The sequence below is a fragment of the Gouania willdenowi genome, chromosome 14 (assembly GCF_900634775.1).
Source record: "Gouania willdenowi chromosome 14, fGouWil2.1, whole genome shotgun sequence".
In the NCBI taxonomy this organism is placed as follows: domain Eukaryota; kingdom Metazoa; phylum Chordata; class Actinopteri; order Blenniiformes; family Gobiesocidae; genus Gouania; species Gouania willdenowi.
This window is the reverse complement of record NC_041057.1, coordinates 36347152-36367071: the sequence shown is the minus strand read 5'-3', so window position 1 is coordinate 36367071 and position 19920 is coordinate 36347152. Positions and strand designations below refer to the sequence as shown.

General features: G+C 41.5%; 1 protein-coding gene across 1 annotated transcript in view; it reads left to right on the top strand.

Moving 5' to 3' along the window:
- The window catches only part of LOC114475313 (protein turtle homolog B-like), a 92288-nt gene extending 74437 nt beyond the window's left edge, over nt 1-17851 (top strand). The window contains exons 9-10 of the mRNA XM_028466002.1: nt 4196-4323; nt 15691-17851. Coding sequence (XP_028321803.1) covers nt 4196-4323; nt 15691-15905 — 343 coding nt within the window. The 3' untranslated portion in view covers nt 15906-17851. The remainder of the gene's footprint in view (nt 1-4195; nt 4324-15690) is intronic.
- Nucleotides 17852-19920: the final 2069 nt, after the last annotated feature.

Genomic DNA, 19920 nt, shown 5'->3' with positions numbered 1-19920 from the left:
GCAGCGGCTCCAGGCTGGAGGTCCTTCAGAAGGTCTTTCATCAGGGGTGGTGTGTAGCTCAGTGGGTTGAGCGCCCGCCCCATGTACAGAGGCTGTAGTTCCTCACCTGCAGCCGGTCCCAGGTTCGATTCCCGGCTTGGGACCCTTTGCTGCGTGTCATTCCCTGCTCTCTCTGATCCCTTTCCTGTCAAGGAACTGTCATATAAAGGCCACTAGACCCCAAAAAATCCTTTAAAAAAAAAAAAAAAAAAAAAAAAAAAGAAGGTCTTTCATCTGACCCAGGTCAGCCGAAAATCGGTCGACCTTGGCTGCCAGTTAATTACCCCTTCGGCGGGTCGTTTGACACTGGGACCTGGCAGGAGAGAAGTGAGTCATCCAGGGGGTGTTGGCCCCTTCCAAGGCCTGCTTGACTTCTCTCAGCCTGGCCATGTGTACGACCATGGCATGTAGCCATGGTTCATGCATGAATCTTCGGATAACCCTGTCCTCGGATGATCGATGCCCAAACAGGGCGGGCAAAGATTGTGACCGTCCTCCAACTCCAGAGGGGCCAGGCAATCCACACAGGAGTGGCACATGGCGACAGAGCGGCAGCGAGGACACTACCTTCACCGGGAGATACTGCACAGCGCGCCAACAGCTCGAGCGGGAGCATTGCTACTGATCGACAGGCTAATCAGGTTCTAAGCAGCCTATACTAAGGCGGACACCCCCAATAAAGCCGCGGGGCACGTCGTTAGTTTGAGCGTGAGCACTGCTACTAACGACGTGCTAACCACACTTGCTGAAAGGAAAAATACAGCCTGAGCTGCAAAAAACTAGATGGGCTCTAAGTGCCTCGTTAGCTTGAGCGGGAGCACTGCTGCTAACTACACGCTACTGTATTGATAGTAAAACAACAGCCGAGGCTGCAATAAGAAAACTAATGGGGATGTTCACTGCCTATTAGCTTGAGTGAGAGCATTGCTGCTAAGGACTAAACCCTGTGTAGGACAGTAACAACATAAAGCAACAGCCACTCGTGCTAACAGACTTGTTAGCACGAGTGGAGACACTGCTGCTAACTGTGGCTAACCCAGCATCACGGTCAAGGTAACACGGAAAAAACAAGCCGATTGTGATACCGTATTATGGTGTCCTATCCAGCCCCTTGGAGGGCGAACACAGGCTTGCAGCTCCAACCTGTAAAGTTGCAGGGCTCGACACCACGGCTCTTTCCGGAGTTTTCCTCTCCACGATCTTCACGGGACTAACTTCCAAGTGACCGACTATACGTGCTATGAGAAGAATCAAGGAAAAAGATCCACCGGTGACACTGGGGGGTCACTCGGGGGTCACAGGTGACTTTGTTGGTATAGATGCTCGACCAGTGCGTACGTGAGACATAGATATCCAGAAGCACCGCCTCTGGCGATCAGTAGGGATGAAATAGAACCTCAGAAATGATGCAAAAAATTTAAAAAATGTGGATGAAGCTTAATTTGACAAGTACCAATTAAAATCGTTACCAATCATTAATCTGCATCAACATTCTATTTTTAAACAAGTATTTTTTTGTGTTTAATGTTAAAACATTATTCTATTTGTCATTGTTTTGATGCACTCAAAATGTGAAATGTTAATGATTTACAAGCTGTTATGTAAATCAGAAGTCTCTTAATTCATATATGAATATCAAATATAAATGTTGTGAAGGGTTATCTATGGTGCGTGAATCTTAAAGCAGATACTGAAACATCACCCTCAACTAAGTGAGAGATGAATTATGATGTCTGTTCATACAGCAGCCATAACAGTATGACAGAGACAGAATTAGCATTGACAGCCTTTAGTAAAAGGCACTGATCAGTGAGTTTATTTGGTACCCATGTCGCTTCGTGTTTATCAAAAAATGAGGACCATGTTGTGATGGTTAGAGGGTGTTTGTGTGTGCAGTGGTTAGTGAGCGTTAATAATGACCCCGCTATTCAAACACTGTAAACCAGTGACAGGTTTAAGGGTGGGAAAGCCTCAAAGTGTTTGTGTCAATATCTGGGTCTTTTCTTTGTTGAATTGTTTAAAGAAAATATTTTAGTTCTTATCAAAAATAGCTTAGAAACCCACATTGGACTGTCTTTGCCTAAATCTTAAACACATACTGGAGACAGAGTAAAGATGTCCCCATACTGCATGCTGAGCAGTAATATCCCCAAGTTTATCATTGTACCGGTTGTTAGAGCTACTATCTTTACCAATATTTGTTTTTGTTCAATAAAAGTAGAATTTACTGGCGATTAGTTCCTACTGCATTCCACCACACGGCAGCACGGCTTGGAAACACGTTACACAGCTTTCTTGCTTCCTCGTAAAGATGGTAGCTGTTCTTGTAATGCCATTATAATGATGTTGATTTACCCTGTCCTCAGTGCTGTAAGATTCCAGTCTGCTATGTGGAAACACTGGTATGACTGTCTTTTTTAAATGTCGTTGTATGCTTGTTTGTCTTTTTTTAATGGACCTGAGTCTAAATAAAAAGATTGATTGATTGATTGATTGATTGATTGATTGATCTAATAACCAGTACAATGATAAACTATTACTGCCTGTGCATGCAGTACGGGGACTTTACTCTGTCTCCCGTATGTTTCCGGTATGTTTCTAGGGTTTAGCGCATCCCCAACAATCTTAAGTTTACTTGGTGAAAAAGCTCTTGTAATAATCAAGTACCTCTGACATAAATTAAAAGCATTTAGTTTTCTTAGAAAAAGGCCAGTGCGATGATACAGTTGAGTGTCCAGTGTTAAAATCTTGGCAGGTGTGGTTTTGAGTACGTCTGACAGCTTAGCTTAGCTTAACTTAGCATGTCTAAAGTTCTTCCTAACACCATTTTAGAGTTAATAGGGTGGTATGTATTAGAGTTCTGGAGAAATTAGAGATAATTCATAGCTACCAGGTGATAGATGACCTCCCTGACTTCTAAAAGGTCAATGTGGACATGTGGCCCTAAATCCTCACCTTAGCATCTGTAGAGAAAACGGCCATCGACGACCTGTAGGAGTAAATTAGGACTGCAGAACAGCTGTGAGCGTGGGAAGCACGAGTCGTGCTAAAGTAGCTAACACCTGAAAGGAAGTGATGCAGAGTGTAGGGATCCAATAACAAACAAGTCCTCTGAAGAACATCCAAATGTATTCCCCTTTAAAGTCATGTTCCATGTGCAAACTGCCATGCATGCCATCGCTAAATATTGCTCTTCCGTTTCCAAAACAAACCAATTTTCTTGATAAATTCTTGTTACATTTTGTTGTCCTGGTGCTTTGCTTTTCTTTGGCTTATTTTTCATGATGTGACTGTTCCTGAGTAGCCATTTTCCCCTCCCGCCATCTCTCCCCCTGTCAGCATGGTGAAGCCCATTGTAGACAGTATTCATGTCTATGAACACATATTGATGATGCTTTGTTGCTCAGCTGTGGTTCTGCCCTCCTACTACTAACAAAATGCACTTTCTCTCAGCAGCTTGGTGGAAAAGGCCTCTGAGTTGTTTTCTGTGCCTTGACAGAACCAAATGTGTGTTTGTGGCAGAGCCGTGGGCTGCTCTGACCATTCTCAGGAATGTCTTAATGAACTCAACACAATGTTCTTCATTCAAGGAAACCTTTGCAACTGTTAGTTTTCAGAGGATTGGCCCATTATTCAGCTAATGATTGTGAATTAGTAAACATCATCTGTAACATATACGTATACCCTAAACCTTTGACACAACACCATTTGTTTCTCTGAAACTAACAGTGCAATAAGGTGTCCAACCATTGTAAAGAGATTGTTCTATTGATCATCATACTTTTCTCTTTTCTGTAAAAATGTTTGGATCAATTTGAGAAAATTATTCTTGCAAAAAAGTTTACAATTGTAAAATGCCATCTGGAAATAATCTTCAGCCTTGCCTGCTAATTTGAAACATTGATCATGGTAAATCCAGGTGATCTGCTTGGTTCTACTAGTTCTACTGCATCCTTTTTCTTTCTAATTTGCTGGATTTCTAGTGGTGTCTCACATTGATCCTTTGGCAATGTGCTGCACCTCTTGCTTAGCACGAATGGTGCTGTTCTCAGCTTGTGTGGGTTCTTGACGCACTCCGTAGTGCAGAGACTAAGTGCTCTGACAGCATCTGGCTAAGAGTTACTTGTGTTTTCTTCTCTTCCTATTCTGTATCTAGAAGACATCGAGGTGCGCCGAGTGCCCTTTCGGGGTCTGAGAGGATTGATGCACTGAAATACCAACGTTTTAAAAAGGCAAAGAGGATGATGATGAACAACAACAACTCCAAGATCAGAAAAAAAGCAGGTAGGCTCCTTCTTTATGTTTGTTTGTATTAAGACAACCAACTCCTGTGCAGCAATGAACAAAACCTGGAATGCTTTTTATCAGGATTGTCTGGTGTAATTTAAGATGAACTTCTGACTTCTTTCGATCTATAACTGGTCTGATGTGAAGCGGTCTTTATTTCGTTTTTGGGATTAAAAAACCTCCACATCTGAGTCCATGGTTTTCGGCCGATAAAAGGTGAAGTGCCTTCTATGGTTTGGGAATGAGATCCTGCCCCAAGGGGAGGAGTTAAAGTACCTTGGGTTCTTGTTCATGAGTGAGTGAAGGATGAAGGGGGAGGTGGACAGGAGGATTGGTGCAGAGTCTACATCGATGCGTCGTGGTGAAGAGGAGCTGAGCTCTGGATTTACTGGTCGATCTTGGTTCCTACGCTCACCTGTGGTCATGAACTTTGGGTCATGACTTAAAAAACAAAAATATGGGTACAAGCAGCGGAAATGAGCTCCATCTGTGTTGTGGCTCCCTTAGAGCTGCTGCTCTCTTGCATCAAGAGTGAGGTGGCTTGGGCACCAAATTAGGATGGCGCGAACTAATTACGGATAAGCTACAGAAGATGGATGAATTAAAGCAATAAATACATCAGCCTCTAATGGGTTCTTTTCTTTGTGTGTAAGGGTACGTTAACGACGCACCCTAGAGCAGTGGTTCCCAAACGGTGTGTCGCGGAACACTAGTGTGCCATGAGGCAAGTCCAGGTGTGCCATGGGATTTTGTGACAACCATTCGGTTCTGGAGATCTGCCTGAGTGCTTCGAGCGCGAGGTGCACGGTGATGTCATTTTTGGCGCACACGTACTTGGGACGTCCTGCACCCGTCAAGCATAAACCAGGCGTAACGCTGGGTACATGTGTCGCTCATACTGCTCCGTGTGCGTACATGATTCTCCGTGGTGCACCTCAACAGGTGAGCCAATCACATGATGAGAAAGTCGCCCTATAAACGACCTCTGGCTGTGAACAACGGAGCTGAGAACATCTGAAACGTTCACTAACAATATGTACGGGAACAGGAGTGAAACCAAAGAGCTACTGCTGAGCTCATAATAACTGGTCTGTTAAAATGTCAACTCATCATTTTATAATTCATTTACTGAGTTAATGAAGTTGTTTATATGAGAAGAGGAAAATAGTTTAAAATTAGCTTAAAATCTTGTTTATGTATTTAAGGGATAAAATTAGTTAGTATTTAAAATATAGAAAATTTCTTTTTAATAAAATTCAGAGTGAAAATATTTAATTTATGTATGAAAATTGTATTATATAAAAGTATTTTGGTTGAGAAATTGTTAAATTTAAAATGTAATATCTATAATTGATATAAACAGAAGGAAAAAGGTTTCAGGTTCTAAAAGTAGACATAGTTTTCTGTTTGGTTAATGACTCATTTTATACATTATTACGTGCATTGATTTAATAAAAAAAAAGTCTAAAATATACTTTTACCAAATTAAATGTACTGACCTGAAATTTTGTTTATTTGTACTTTATTTGATGAAAAATTATGAACTTATTAACATGTTTTATGAGTATCAGTGATGATGTAGAGCGCATGGCATTGTGGGTATTCAGGGGAACTGGTTACAGTAATAGGTTACAGTAATAGGTTACAGTAACAGGTTACAGTAATAGGTTACAGTAGCTGGTTACAGTAATTAGTTACAGTAATAGGTTACAGTAACTGGTTACAGTAATAGGTTACAGTAATTGGTTACAGTAACTGGTTACAGTAATAGGTTACAGTAATAGGTTACAGTAACAGGTTACAGTAATAGGTTACAGTAGCTGGTTACAGTAATTAGTTACAGTAATAGGTTACAGTAACTGGTTACAGTAATAGGTTACAGTAGCTGGTTACAGTAATTAGTTACAGTAATAGGTTACAGTAACAGGTTACAGTAATAGGTTACAGTAGCTGGTTACAGTAATTAGTTACAGTAATAGGTTACAGTAATAGGTTACAGTAATAGGTTACAGTAACAGGTTACAGTAATAGGTTACAGTAGCTGGTTACAGTAATTAGTTACAGTAATAGGTTACAGTAACAGGTTACAGTAATAGGTTACAGTAGCTGGTTACAGTAATTAGTTACAGTAATAGGTTACAGTAATAGGTTGCAGTAACTGGTTGCAGTAACAGGTTACAGTAATATGTTACAGTAATAGGTTACAGGAATTGGTTACAGTAACTGGTTACAGTAATAGGTTGCAGTAATAGGTTACAGTAACTGGTTACAGTAATAGGTTACAGTAATATGTTGCAGTAACTGGTTACAGTAACAGGTTGCAGTAATAGGTGACAGTAACTGGTTACAGTAATTAGTTACAGTAATAGGTTACAGGAATTGGTTACAGTAACAGGTTACAGTAATAGAATACAGTGACAGGTTGCAGTAATAGGTTACAGTGACAGGTTACAGTAACAAGTTACAGTAATTAGTTACAGTAATAGGTTACAGTAATAGGTTACAGTAACTGGTTACAGTAATTAGTTACAGTAATAGGTTGCAGTAACAGGTTACAGTAACTAGTTACAGTAATAGGTTACAGTATTAGGTTACAGTAACAGGTTACAGTAACAGGTTACAGCAATAGGTTACACTAACAAGTTACAGTAACTTGTTACAGTAACAGGTTACAGTAATTAGTTACAGTAATAGGTTACAGTAATATGTTACAGTAACTGGTTACAGTAATTAGTTACAGTAATAGGTTACAGTAACAGGTTACAGTAATAGGTTACAGTATTAGGTTACAGTAACAGGTTACAGTAATAGGTTACAGTGACAGGTTGCAGTAATAGGTTGCAGTAACTGGTTACAGTAACAGGTTACAGTAATTAGTTACAGTAATAGGTTACAGTAATATGTTACAGTAACTGGTTACAGTAATTAGTTACAGTAATAGGTTACAGTAATAGGTTACAGTAACAGGTTACAGTAATAGGTTACAGTATTAGGTTACAGTAACAGGTTACAGTAATAGGTTACAGTGACAGGTTGCAGTAATAGGTTACAGTGACAGGTTACAGTAACAGGTTACAGCAATAGGTTACACTGACAGGTTACAGTAACTGGTTACAGTAACAGGTTACAGTAACTGGTTACAGTAATAGGTTGCAGTAATAGGTTACAGTAACTGGTTACAGTAATAGGTTACAGTAATATGTTACAGTAATAGGTTACAGTAACTGGTTACAATAACAGGTTACAGTAATTAGTTATAGTAATAGGTTACAGTAACAGGTTACAGTAACTGGTTACAGTAACAGGTTACAGTAATAGGTTACAGTAGCTGGTTACAGTAATTAGTTACAGTAATAGGTTACAGTAACTGGTTACAGTAACAGGTTACAGTAATTAGTTATAGTAATAGGTTACAGTAACAGGTTACAGTAATAGGTTACAGTAGCTGGTTACAGTAATTAGTTACAGTAATAGGTTACAGTAACTGGTTACAGTAACAGGTTACAGTAATTAGTTATAGTAATAGGTTACAGTAACAGGTTACAGTAATAGGTTACAGTAATAGGTTACAGTAATATGTTACAGTAACTGGTTACAGTAACAGGTTACAGTAATAGGTTGCAGTAATAGGTTACAGTAACTGGTTACAGTAATAGGTTACAGTAATATGTTACAGTAATAGGTTACAGTAACTGGTTACAGTAACAGGTTACAGTAATTAGTTATAGTAATAGGTTACAGTAACAGGTTACAGTAATAGGTTACAGTAGCTGGTTACAGTAATTAGTTACAGTAATAGGTTACAGTAGCTGGTTACAGTAATTAGTTACAGTAATAGGTTACAGTAACTGGTTACAGTAATAGGTTACAGTAATATGTTACAATAACTGGTTACAGTAACAGGTTACAGTAATTAGTTACAGTAATAGGTTACAGTAATAGGTTACAGTAACTGGTTACAGTAATAGGTTACAGTAATAGGTTACAGTAACTGGTTACAGTAACAGGTTACAGTAATTAGTTATAGTAATAGGTTACAGTAACAGGTTACAGTAACTGGTTACAGTAACAGGTTACAGTAATAGGTTACAGTAGCTGGTTACAGTAATTAGTTACAGTAATAGGTTACAGTAACTGGTTACAGTAATAGGTTGCAGTAATAGGTTACAGTAACTGGTTACAGTAATAGGTTACAGTAATATGTTACAGTAATAGGTTACAGTAACTGGTTACAGTAACAGGTTACAGTAATTAGTTATAGTAATAGGTTACAGTAACAGGTTACAGTAATAGGTTACAGTAGCTGGTTACAGTAATTAGTTACAGTAATAGGTTACAGTAATTAGTTACAGTAATAGGTTACAGTAACTGGTTACAGTAATAGGTTACAGTAACTGGTTACAGTAATAGGTTACAGTAATATGCTACAATAACTGGTTACAGTAACAGGTTACAGTAATTAGTTACAGTAATAGGTTACAGTATCTGGTTACAGTAACAGGTTACAGTAATTAGTTACAGTAATAGGTTACAGTAACTGGTTACAGTAATAGGTTACAGTAACAGGTTACAGTAATAGGTTACAGTAATAGGTTGCAGTAACAGGTTACAGTAACAGGTTACAGTAACAGGTTACAGTAATAGGTTACAGTAACAGGTTCCAGTAACAGGTTACAGTAATAGGTTACAGTAACAGGTTACAGTAACTGGTTACAGTAACTGGTAGGGCTGGGTATCAATTAGAATTTCCCAAATTGATTCGATTCATGATTCACTTTTGATTGAGTTTTGATTCAGTTAAGCAGGGATGGAAAGTAACAAATTACATATACTCTTGTTACTGTAATTGAGTAGCTTTTTTGTTTACTTCTACTTTTGGTTTCAAGTAACAGTCCTTTGTTACATTTGAAATATATTCTATTACAGAGTAAAATAAATCCAGCATGTGGACAGGAGTCTGCTACATTTGTGCTATTGAACGTACCCTAGAGCTGTTGTTAGGATCAGCCAATAGAATGTGTATATGTCTATGTCCTGCTCTGTTGATTCACATGATGTCACTCACATTGCTGCATCACGACAAAGTGAGAGCGAAAAATTCAGATGGAGGGCCCAGAACAACACCATAAAAAGTGTATTTTAAACCTACGTCTGTGGTCAGGAGGAGCAGAGTCTGCTGATTCTCGTTTCTATAGCGACCACTTGGTCAGAGGTATGTTAGCTTAGCGAGCTAACTTTGTTTTTGTGGCTGTGTTTATATAGCATTAGGTTGTTGTTAAATTCTCATTTACTATTATTTACCTTCTTTCTTTCAGCCCTGCTGCACACTGTGCACATAAAGCTGAACACCCTAATGCTAATGCTACATGTCATAAGTACTATTCATCCATCCATCCATCTTCTCCCGCTTAGCCGTTTCCGGGTCGCGGGGGCAGCATCCTCAGTAGGGAGGCCCAGACTTCCCTCTCCCTGGCCACTTCCTCCAGCTTTTCTGGGGGGACCCCGAGACGTTTCCAGGCCAGCCGAGAGACATAGTCTCTCCAGCGTGTCCTGGGTCTTCCCCGGGCCCTCCTTCCGGAGGGACGTGCCCTGAACGCCTCACTAGGGAGGCTCACTAGGGAGGCGTTCAGGGGGCATCCTAATTAGGTGCCCGAGCCACCTCATCTGGCTCTTCTCGATGCGGAGGAGCAGCGACTCTACTTTGAGCCCCTCCCGAATGACTGAGCTTCTCACCCTATCTCTAAGGGAGAGCCCAGCCACCCTACGGAGGAAACTCATTTCGGCCGCTTGTACCCGTGATCTTGTTCTTTCGGTCATGACCCAAAGTTCATGACCATAGGTGAGGGTTGGAACGTAGACCGACCTGTAAATCGAGAGCTTCGCTTTTTGGCTCAGCTCCCTTTTCACAATGACGGACTGGTGCAGACTCTGCATCACTGCAGACGCCGCACCAATCCGCCTGTCGATCTCTCGCTCCATCCTTCCCTCACTTGTGAACAAGACCCCGAGGTACTTGAACTCCTCCACCTGGGGCAGAACCTCATCTCCAACCCGGAGAAGGCACTCCACCTTTTTCCGGTCGAGAACCATGGACTCGGATTTGGAGGTGCTGATTCTCATTCCGGCCGCTTCACACTCGGCTGCGAACCGATCCAGTGAGAGTTGAAGGTCACGGTTTGTTGGAGCCAACAGGACCACATCATCTGCAAAAAGCAGTGATGCAATACTGAGGCCCCCGAACCGGACCCCCTCAACGCCCTGACTGCGCCTAGAAATTCTGTCCATAAAAGTTATGAACAGAATCGGTGACAAAGGGCAGCCCTGGCGGAGTCCAACCCTCACCGGAAACGATTTCGATTTACTGCCGGCAATGCGGACCAGACTCTGACTCCGGTCATACAGGGAATGAACAGCTCCTATCAGGAGGTTCGATACCCCATACTCCCGGAGGACCCCCCACAGGAATCCCCGAGGGACACGGTCAAATGCCTTTTCCAGGTCCACAAAACACATGTGGACTGGTTGGGCAAATTCCCATGACCCCTCAAGGACCCTGCTGAGGGTGTAGAGCTGGTCCACAGTTCCACGGCCAGGACGAAAACCACATTGCTCCTCCTGAATCCGAGGTTCAACTATCCGGCGGACCCTCCTCTCCAGTACCCCTGAATAGACCTTACCGGGGAGGCTGAGGAGTGTGATTGGAACACACCCTCCGGTCCCCCTTCTTAAAAAGGGGGACTACCACCCCGGTCTGCCAATCCAGAGGCACTGCCCCCGATGTCCACGCGATGTTGCAGAGTCGTGTCAGCCATGACAGCCCCACAACATCCAGGGCCTTGAGGAACTCCGGGCGGATCTCATCCACCCCCGGAGCCCTGCCACCGAGGAGCTTTTTAACCACCTCGGCAACCTCAGCCCCAGAGATAGGAGAGCCCACTCTTGGGTCCCTGGGCCCTGCTTCCTGATTGGAAGGCGTGTCGGTGGGATTGAGGAGGTCTTCGAAGTATTCCCCCCACCGATCCACAACGTCTCGAGTCGAGGTCAGCAGCGCACCATCCGCACCATACATAGTGTTGACGGTGCACTGCTTCCCCCTCCTGGGACGCCGGATAGTGGTCCAGAATCTCTTCGAAGCCGTCCCGAAGTCGTTTTCCATGGCCTCACCAAACTCCTCCCATGTCCGGGCTTTTGCCTCGGCGACCGCCGTGGCTGCACTTCGCTTGGCCCGTCGGTACCTGTCTGCTGCCTCCGGAGTCCCACAGGCCAAAAACGCTCGGTAGGACTCCTTCTTCAGCTTGACGGCATCCTTAACCCCCGGTGTCCACCAACGGGTTTGGGTATTGCCGCCATGACAGGCACCGACTACCTTGCGGACACAGCACCGATCAGCTGCCTCAGCAACAGAGGCACGGAACATGGCCCACTCGGACTCAATGTCCCCCGCCTCCTCCGAGACATGGTTGAAGTTTTCCCGGAGGTGGGAGTTGAAGCTCCTTCTGACGGGAGACTCTGCCAGGCGTTCCCAGCAGACCCTCACTATACGTTTGGGTCTGCCAGGTCTAACCGGCATCCTCCCCCGCCATCGGAGCCAACTCACCACCAGGTGGTGATCAGTTGACAGCTCCGCCCATCTCTTTACCCGAGTGTCCAAGACATGCGGCCGCAAGTCCGATGACACGACTACGAAGTCGATCATCGAACTGCGCCCTAGGGTGTCCTGGTGCCAAGTGCACATATGGACACCCTTATGCTTGAACATGGTGTTCGTTATGGACAATCTGAGACGAGCACAGAAGTCCAACAACAAAACACCGCTCGGGTTCCGATCAGGGGGGCAGTTCCTCCCAATCACGCCCCTCCAGGTCTCACTGTCGCTGCCAACGTGAGCGTTGAAGTCCCCCAGCAGAACGAGGGAATCCCTAGAAGGAGCACTCTCCAGTACTCCCTCTAAGGAATCCAAGAAGGGTGGATACTCCGAGCTGCTGTTTGGCCCATAGGCACAAACAACAGTCATGATCCGTCCCCCCACCCGAAGGCGGAGGGAGGCTACCCTCTCGTCTACCGGGGTAAACTCCAACGTACAGGCACTAAGTCGGGGGGCAAGAAGTATAGCCACCCCGGCCCGGCGCCTCTCACCATTGGTGACTCCAGAGTAGAAGAGAGTCCAACCCCTGTCGAGAAGGCTGGTTCCAGAGCCCTTGTTATGTGTCGAGGTGAGACCGACTATATCTAGTCCGAACTTCTCCACCTCGCACACAAGCTCAGGCTCCTTCCCCGCCAGAGAGGTGACATTCCACGTCCCTAACGCTAGCTTCTGTAGCCGGGGATCAGATCGCCAAGGCCCCCACCCTGGACGGCTGCCCGATCCACATTGCACCGGCCTCATATGATCCCTCCTGCGGGTGGTGGGCCTACGGGAGGGCTATTCAGTAGTTATATATGTATATATGTATGTGACAAACAAACCTCATGTATCCTTCACTGTCAGGCTAACATTGTCGTTAACATGTTTAGCATGTTTGTTTACTTTATAGCCGTTACTGCTGAGGAGGTTGTGGACCCGCCCACTCAGAAGTACGCAGATTTTGGTGGGTGGGGGGTCGGTGGTGTGCGACTCAGAGCAGAGCGTTTTTTGTGCCCCCCGAAGTTTTTTTAATGCCCCCGCATTTAATACTGCCTGGTGCCGACTCTGGTCTCCCGTGCACCTCGTCCTACAGCAGTGCCTGATAAAGCACTGTGTGTCTTTACACATTGTGTGTGTATTGGTTTACAGGTGTTGTAGCTGATTGATCAGCAGTTTAGAGCAATGATCATTTCTAATGACTTTATATAACATACTGTACGTATTTATTGCTTTCAGAGGTGATTTATTGGATGCTCTGACATATTGGATTATTGACACAAACACTGACCTCATCAAAATGACATTTATTATATTTAATTTATCCAGGTTTGCCACACCATGTCTTGTTCTCATACACGTTATTTTGGTATGGTGCTCGTTAATATTAATTGATCTTTATACACGTGCATGGGAGAGATGCCCCCTTTTTCCACCCGTGCAGTTCAGGAAATCACTCAGTACCAATTTTACTTGGATATGGACCATATTCTCATTAGAACTAATGATGCAAAAAGTAGAAACTACAGCTTTATATTGGTGCATTAGTAAAAATATGAATATTTACATTAATAATTGAACCTCATGCTACATTAATCATGTAGATTTTATTTAACATGACCTGAGCAGAACAAAAATACAATATAAATATTTAAATCAATTCAAAGCGCAGACTGTAAATAAAGTGGTAACAGACACATTATAAACTCAACATATTTTCATTCTTTGAGTCTCACAAAGATTTTGTGCTAATGTTCCAGTGGTTGCACAACAAATATAACTGTATAATAAGAGACACAACCATGAAAATAAAATAAAAATTGTCTTCTGAATGTCTTAAAGTGCATAAAGTCAGGTCTTTGGTAAATGTAAGTTCCTGTGAACAGTAAACTTCAAGAAAACTTCATTTTTCACTTTTGTTTATTTATTTTTTTCTCATCACTAGTACAGTTGGAAGTATGTATTCATATAGTGGGAGGAGCTTAAGTAGAGTTGTCAATTATGTCCAAATGAGTATGTGTTTGAAGGTTGTATGTACATAGAGGTGTACATACTCTGTACTGTGTAGTGTTATAAAGGGTTTATGTGTGTGTGTATAATAAAATAGTGTGTGTGATTTATCTGGTTTAATTCTATGAGACATGAATATGATAAATGTGTTTGTTTTTTTGTTACTCATTTTGTGTATTTTTATGCATTTCTGATGTTTTGTGTAATTTTTGTATAAATATTGTTTAGTGTTTCATTTTATTTTAATCATTTAGTATTTTTTATTATAAATAGTGTGTGTGTACATTGTAGCTGCTAGCATCTTAGCACATAGAATAATATAAGAAGAAACACTCACCCTTGCACAGAACAAACAATAATCATAATAGAGACGTGTTGTGGACCCATCCACTCAGTAAAACGTTACATTCCTCTGTTTGAAGAATCAGAATGTTTGTGATAAGGTCGGCTAACGACCGTCAGCACAGCCTCCGCCCACAGTCATGGAGACGGATGAGGAAGTGAAGTCTGTGACCCGCGATTTATAGGAAGTTTGGAATCACGGGAATAATATTAAATAACCATGAAATATTAACTTAAATGACTTTTAGCGGTACAAAAATGTGGTCATCATTTGCTGCTGGAGCGCAGGGAACAACTATGATTTCCCATGACCTGAAGGCATCATGTGCAGCTTTCTCTGCCATTGTGTGTTTTGTTTGCATGTGTTCTGAGTGTTGATTGGCTGTAAGGCTGGGGAATGGGCGGGCATAAGCGGGGAAAGAGTCAGTGTGTTAACACATTCCGTTCCCACAGGGAATTGTGAGTGAATGACGGTGTCGCGAGGCGCCGCGATGCGCTACTAATCTACAGGCAGCAAGACGTATTAAAAGGTTCAATTCTAGGGTTTTATGAATCATAATCGGACTATACAAAGGAGAATCGATTCAAATCGATTTTTTAAACCCAGCCTTAGTAACTGGTTACAGTAGCTAGTTACTGTAGCTGGTTAGCTCATATTCAGACACAGTCCACCACTGAACCAGAGGTAAAACAGACTAAGTAAATATAATAATAATAATAATAATTAAAGCCGAAGGGTCCGAAGGAGTGGCCAGGGTCGGAAACCCAAGGTCGTCTATCCCAACGTTGGGGATTAGGGTTCGGTGGAAAAACAGCTTTTTTTTGCATTTTAAAGGTTTTAGCATCAGCCTAGCATTAGCATTAGCCTAATATTAGCATTAACTAGCAATAACTTAGCATTAGCATAGACCGAGCATTAACATTAATGTAGTAATAGTTTTAGGTGCATGAACATAAACCTAGAATTAGCATTGAACTAACATTAACGTTAGCCTAGTATTACCAGTAATCTAGCATTAGCATAAGTCTAGCAATAGCATTAACTTACTACTAGCTTTAACCAAGCGATAGCATTTATCTAGCATTAGGATTAGGCAAACATTAGCATTGACATAGCAATAACCTACCATTAGCGTAGCAATAGCAATAATATTGCAGTAGAACCAGTAGAACCAATCAGAAGGCCTGTTTACACAGTAGTATTAATTAACTACGTATAACCACAAGCAGCGATAAACGCTCCACCTTTGCTGCTCCGTCTTTGAGAGAAGGTTATTGTTTCTAAGGAAAGTCAAACCCATCAACGTTAGCTAACCGTGAAAGAGTTGAACTCAATTGAATTTTGGTCAAAACAGTGGCTTTGACCTCCTCCTCCATCTCTTCTCCTCTAGGTGTCTCCACTTCTCAGACCCAGCAGACCTTCACCTCTCAGGTACTTCAGCCCGAGGAAGTTCTCTACCTCCGCAAAAGAAAAAAACGTCCCGTCCTTTATGACCCGTACACTCGCATCTCTGCTCTCCTGTACCGTCGGCCACCTCCAGAGGACCAGAAGGCTATCCTGGCCAGCATGGACAACATCGACCTGGACAACGCCACTCTCCTCTGAACACCAGCTGAGGACAAGGTCACAACTGTGCAATATAACCTCCTGGAGCTGCTCCAGATGTTAGCAGAACAACATCTGGAGAGCAGATGAGCTCCAATGTTCTTCATCCACACTTTGTTTTGTTCTGCTTTGCTCTTGAAAAAATACCAACACACATTTTCCAAAATTATACAAAAAAAGAATCAGATTCTAGAGTTGATTCTAACATAATGTGAGTAAACTTAGCACTACTGGTATAATGTAATCATATGATCTGATCCTAATGCTAACTGGATCATGAATGTGTTTTTATAAAATCAAGTGAGACTTCCTTTGACGAATGTGCTTAGACTTGTAGCAATACAGATTTAAAAACTAGCTGACACTTTTTCACAGTTCACTGTTTTACAGGGAAAAAAAAAGCATTTTGTGATTTACTTTAAACCCCGCCTTCATTTCTCATTTGAATTCTCGGCTTTGGGCGAATGTTTCTCATTCTGAACACGTTTGGTTTATACAAACTGATACTGGTTTCTTTCTGCTGTTAGCTTCCTCCTTCGTTAGCAGCGGCTAACTGGCCTCGGAGCGTGGCTGCCTCTCAGACGTGGGCGTGGCGGCCTCAGATGTGGGCGTGGCTGTCCAGTAGACGTGGGTGTCACTGCCTGATCTTTTCAGATCCGTTCCAACCATGCGCGTAGACTACATCACTTCCTGCTGGGACGTGATATTTGAATGTAAACCGACCATCTAACGTTTATTAAATATTTTAATAGTACACATTTAAATATGTGACTGTTTTGTGGTGTTTATAATTGTTAATATAAAAAAACAGATAAAAACAAAATACACATTGACAAGTAAAAACCAAACAGAAAATAAAATAAAAACTAAAATAAATCAAAATTCACTCAAAACATACATTTCTAATTATTTTTAAATAGGCCGACTGCATGGAGACGCATTTCATGAATGTGTTGAAAGGATCTGAAACGATCAGGCCTGTAGAATGATTGGACACTGACGTGGGCGTGGCTGTCTCTCAGATGTGGGAGTGGCTTCCTCTCAGACCAGTATACCTCAGACCACACCAGGACCAGCTAGCAGAACCAAACTAGCTCACGTTCCAGAGCTGTTTCCTGAGGTGTGAGCACTAACTGATCTCTGAGACGTAGTCCCCAGGTCTGAGGTGAACATCTCCGCTCTCACTAAGCCTACAGAGATGAGGACCGTGTCTTCGTCCTGTTTTACTTCTTCCTACACCTGGTCTTATTTAGTTCGAGGGCTCTTAATCCTGTTCCAGGCGTCACGTAGAAACGAATCAGTGTAAACCCAACAGTGGAGATAGGATCTCGTGCCTTAGAAACAAATAGAGGTTTTCAACCATCTTTGACATCACAGAAGAACAATTATGCCTCATGTTTTATTTTGGTTGAAAATTAAAGTGTAGGTTTGATTAAAAGCAGCAGGAAGTGCATGGAGTCAGAATAACGGAGTAGAGAGGGTTTGATCTGCTTAAAAACAGATGTGTATCCTGTACGAACTAGAACGACTTCATCAAACAATAACGACTAAAGAAAGTGCCAAACCATGAGCCACTCCTACCCTGAGGTGCTGAAGCTCATGTTTAGTGTTTGGTGGTTTTTAAAGGTGCTCCTCTTGTTTGAAACGGGAAAACACGTGACGTAGTAATTTCTTGGTCACTATAGAGAATTGTGATTTTGTGCTGAAACTGTCAGTTTTGTAAAATATAGCAACAGTTAAGTCATTCAAAGCCTTTTCACAATAAGAGCTGAAAAAAGTATTTCTGTAAGTCATAATCAAACTGTTAAGAGATCAGAAGAGAAGGAATAGCTTTAAACGTAGCCACAACATCCTTAAAGGTGCAGTCCGCAACTCTCAGATCCCTCTCTCCTCCTCCCTCCCCGCTGCTCTCTTGCCCTGCCTCCAAACTTTCCAAAACTCCCTCCCTCAAAGCAGCTAACAAGCTAACGTTAGTCTAACAATAACATCACAGGAATATAACATGCTCTGTTAAAAGCATATTACTGCAGCGCTTCTCTCTCTCTATGTGCACACACCTCAGCAGCAGCAACAACAACACAGTGTCACTTACAACAGCCCACACGGAGGCTGCGCGCACACGAACGACACATGCACTACAGAGTTCTAGTGTAACAATTACAAATCAAACATAATGTAAATCAATCAGCAGTAATTACCTTTCAAGCAGAAAAGTTACTAATTCAATCTACTTTTTCACACAAACTACTAGTTTGATTTAAAGCTGTTCTTACATAGTGACGGCTTGAGCAAATATGACTCTATATCACTTTTATAAGAGTTGCAGACTGCACCTTTAAGAACAGTAGGTAACAGGATTAAAAATTCAAAAATGACTAAGAAATTTTCATATTCATGGTCATTTTGATTCTAATGAAATTTGTAATCTATTACTATGTGCTACATCATGTTTTTCATACATGCCTTTGATCACGACCACTCGACCGTTAGCGTTAGCTTCCTAGCTTTTTAATCGCAATGCACAAACGATAACATCTTATTATGACATAGATTTAATTATTTAATATAGAAACGAGTAAGATAGACAGTCAAACACAACACTACATAAAAAGAAACAGATGTTTGTTGTATTTTATCTGATAGAGGAGTGGTAGACAGATATAATATCAGTTATGTACTCTAAACTATTTCTGTTTGTGGATTTATAAAATCCTGTTTTTAAACTTGAATTTTGAAACACACTTTGCAAGGCCAAATTCAGACAGCGGAAGATTTTGTTCAAAGTAAAAAATCAAAAAAAATATCAACAATTAGTTGTTGATAATTAAGTTTTGCCAAATTTTATCGCAATGTTTGCATTATTGAATGAAAATGAATGAATGAATGATTTTTTTTCCCATAAAAACTTAAATTTCTTGCAGATATTTCCACAAATTATCTGCAAATTAAATTTCCATTAAAAAAAAAAAAAAAAAAAGATTTTAAAGAGTAACTAAACCCCCAAAACACGTCTATGTTCTGAAATGTGTATAAAGTAGAACTGTTTATTGATTCTGTTCCAACTCTTAATATTTCACTTTTGTTGTATTTAGTTGTAAAATGTCAGTTACTGCCCTCTATGGGTTAAACCAAGATATTACAATCTAATGTTTCTATTGGCTGAGAACCAGATTCTGTGACGTCACTGTTAGCCCCGCCCCTTTTATAAAAACTATCACCTGTGGACTTTACAATCAGTGTGAGTGGGTTGGACTGAGAGAATATTGAATATAGAGCAATAGTGAGTAACGAGTAGCTAGTTAGCATAGCATAGCATAGCATAGCATAGCATAGCATAGCATAGCATAGCATAGCATAGCATAGCTTGTTCTTTGGAGGTTTCATAGTATATACTGGGCGTGGCCTAACTGCTCCAGTGACATACACATTTTATTAATGATAAAAAAGGATGAAATTGCACTTTAATTTTCATAATAAAATCTGGTTGTTTCTGCTCTGGTCCAGAGATGTAGCATGTTAGCAGTGAATAACGGCTAATTCTTTAGTATAAAATGCTGTTTCCAGGTTCTGGTTCTCATTAAGTAGTAGAGGCTGTTGAAAGTAACTAAGGGAAATAAATTAACACTTAAACAAACCAGACTAAACATATGTCTACTCACTTTTTAGCCTGAAGAAAAAACATAATTCACAAGTAAACTCATTTCACACAAACTCGAGGTCCGGGGGCCAAATCCGACCCTTTAAAGCATCCAATTTGGCCCGCAGCAGAAAGCAAAAAAACAACTAATGTAGTTGTAGATACTGTATGTCCAAACTAATACATAAATTCAATAAAAACTCTACAATATTAGCAGGGCTCACATTTCCCTCCATCCTTAGATCACATGATGGAAGTCATTTTTCATCTGAAATTGTTAAAATAACTCTCTCAATATTTCCAAAAACTGAAATTATTTTACAAATTTTCCCCAGATTACGTAAAAATTTTCCACAAAATCCAATAAATGTAAAGTAA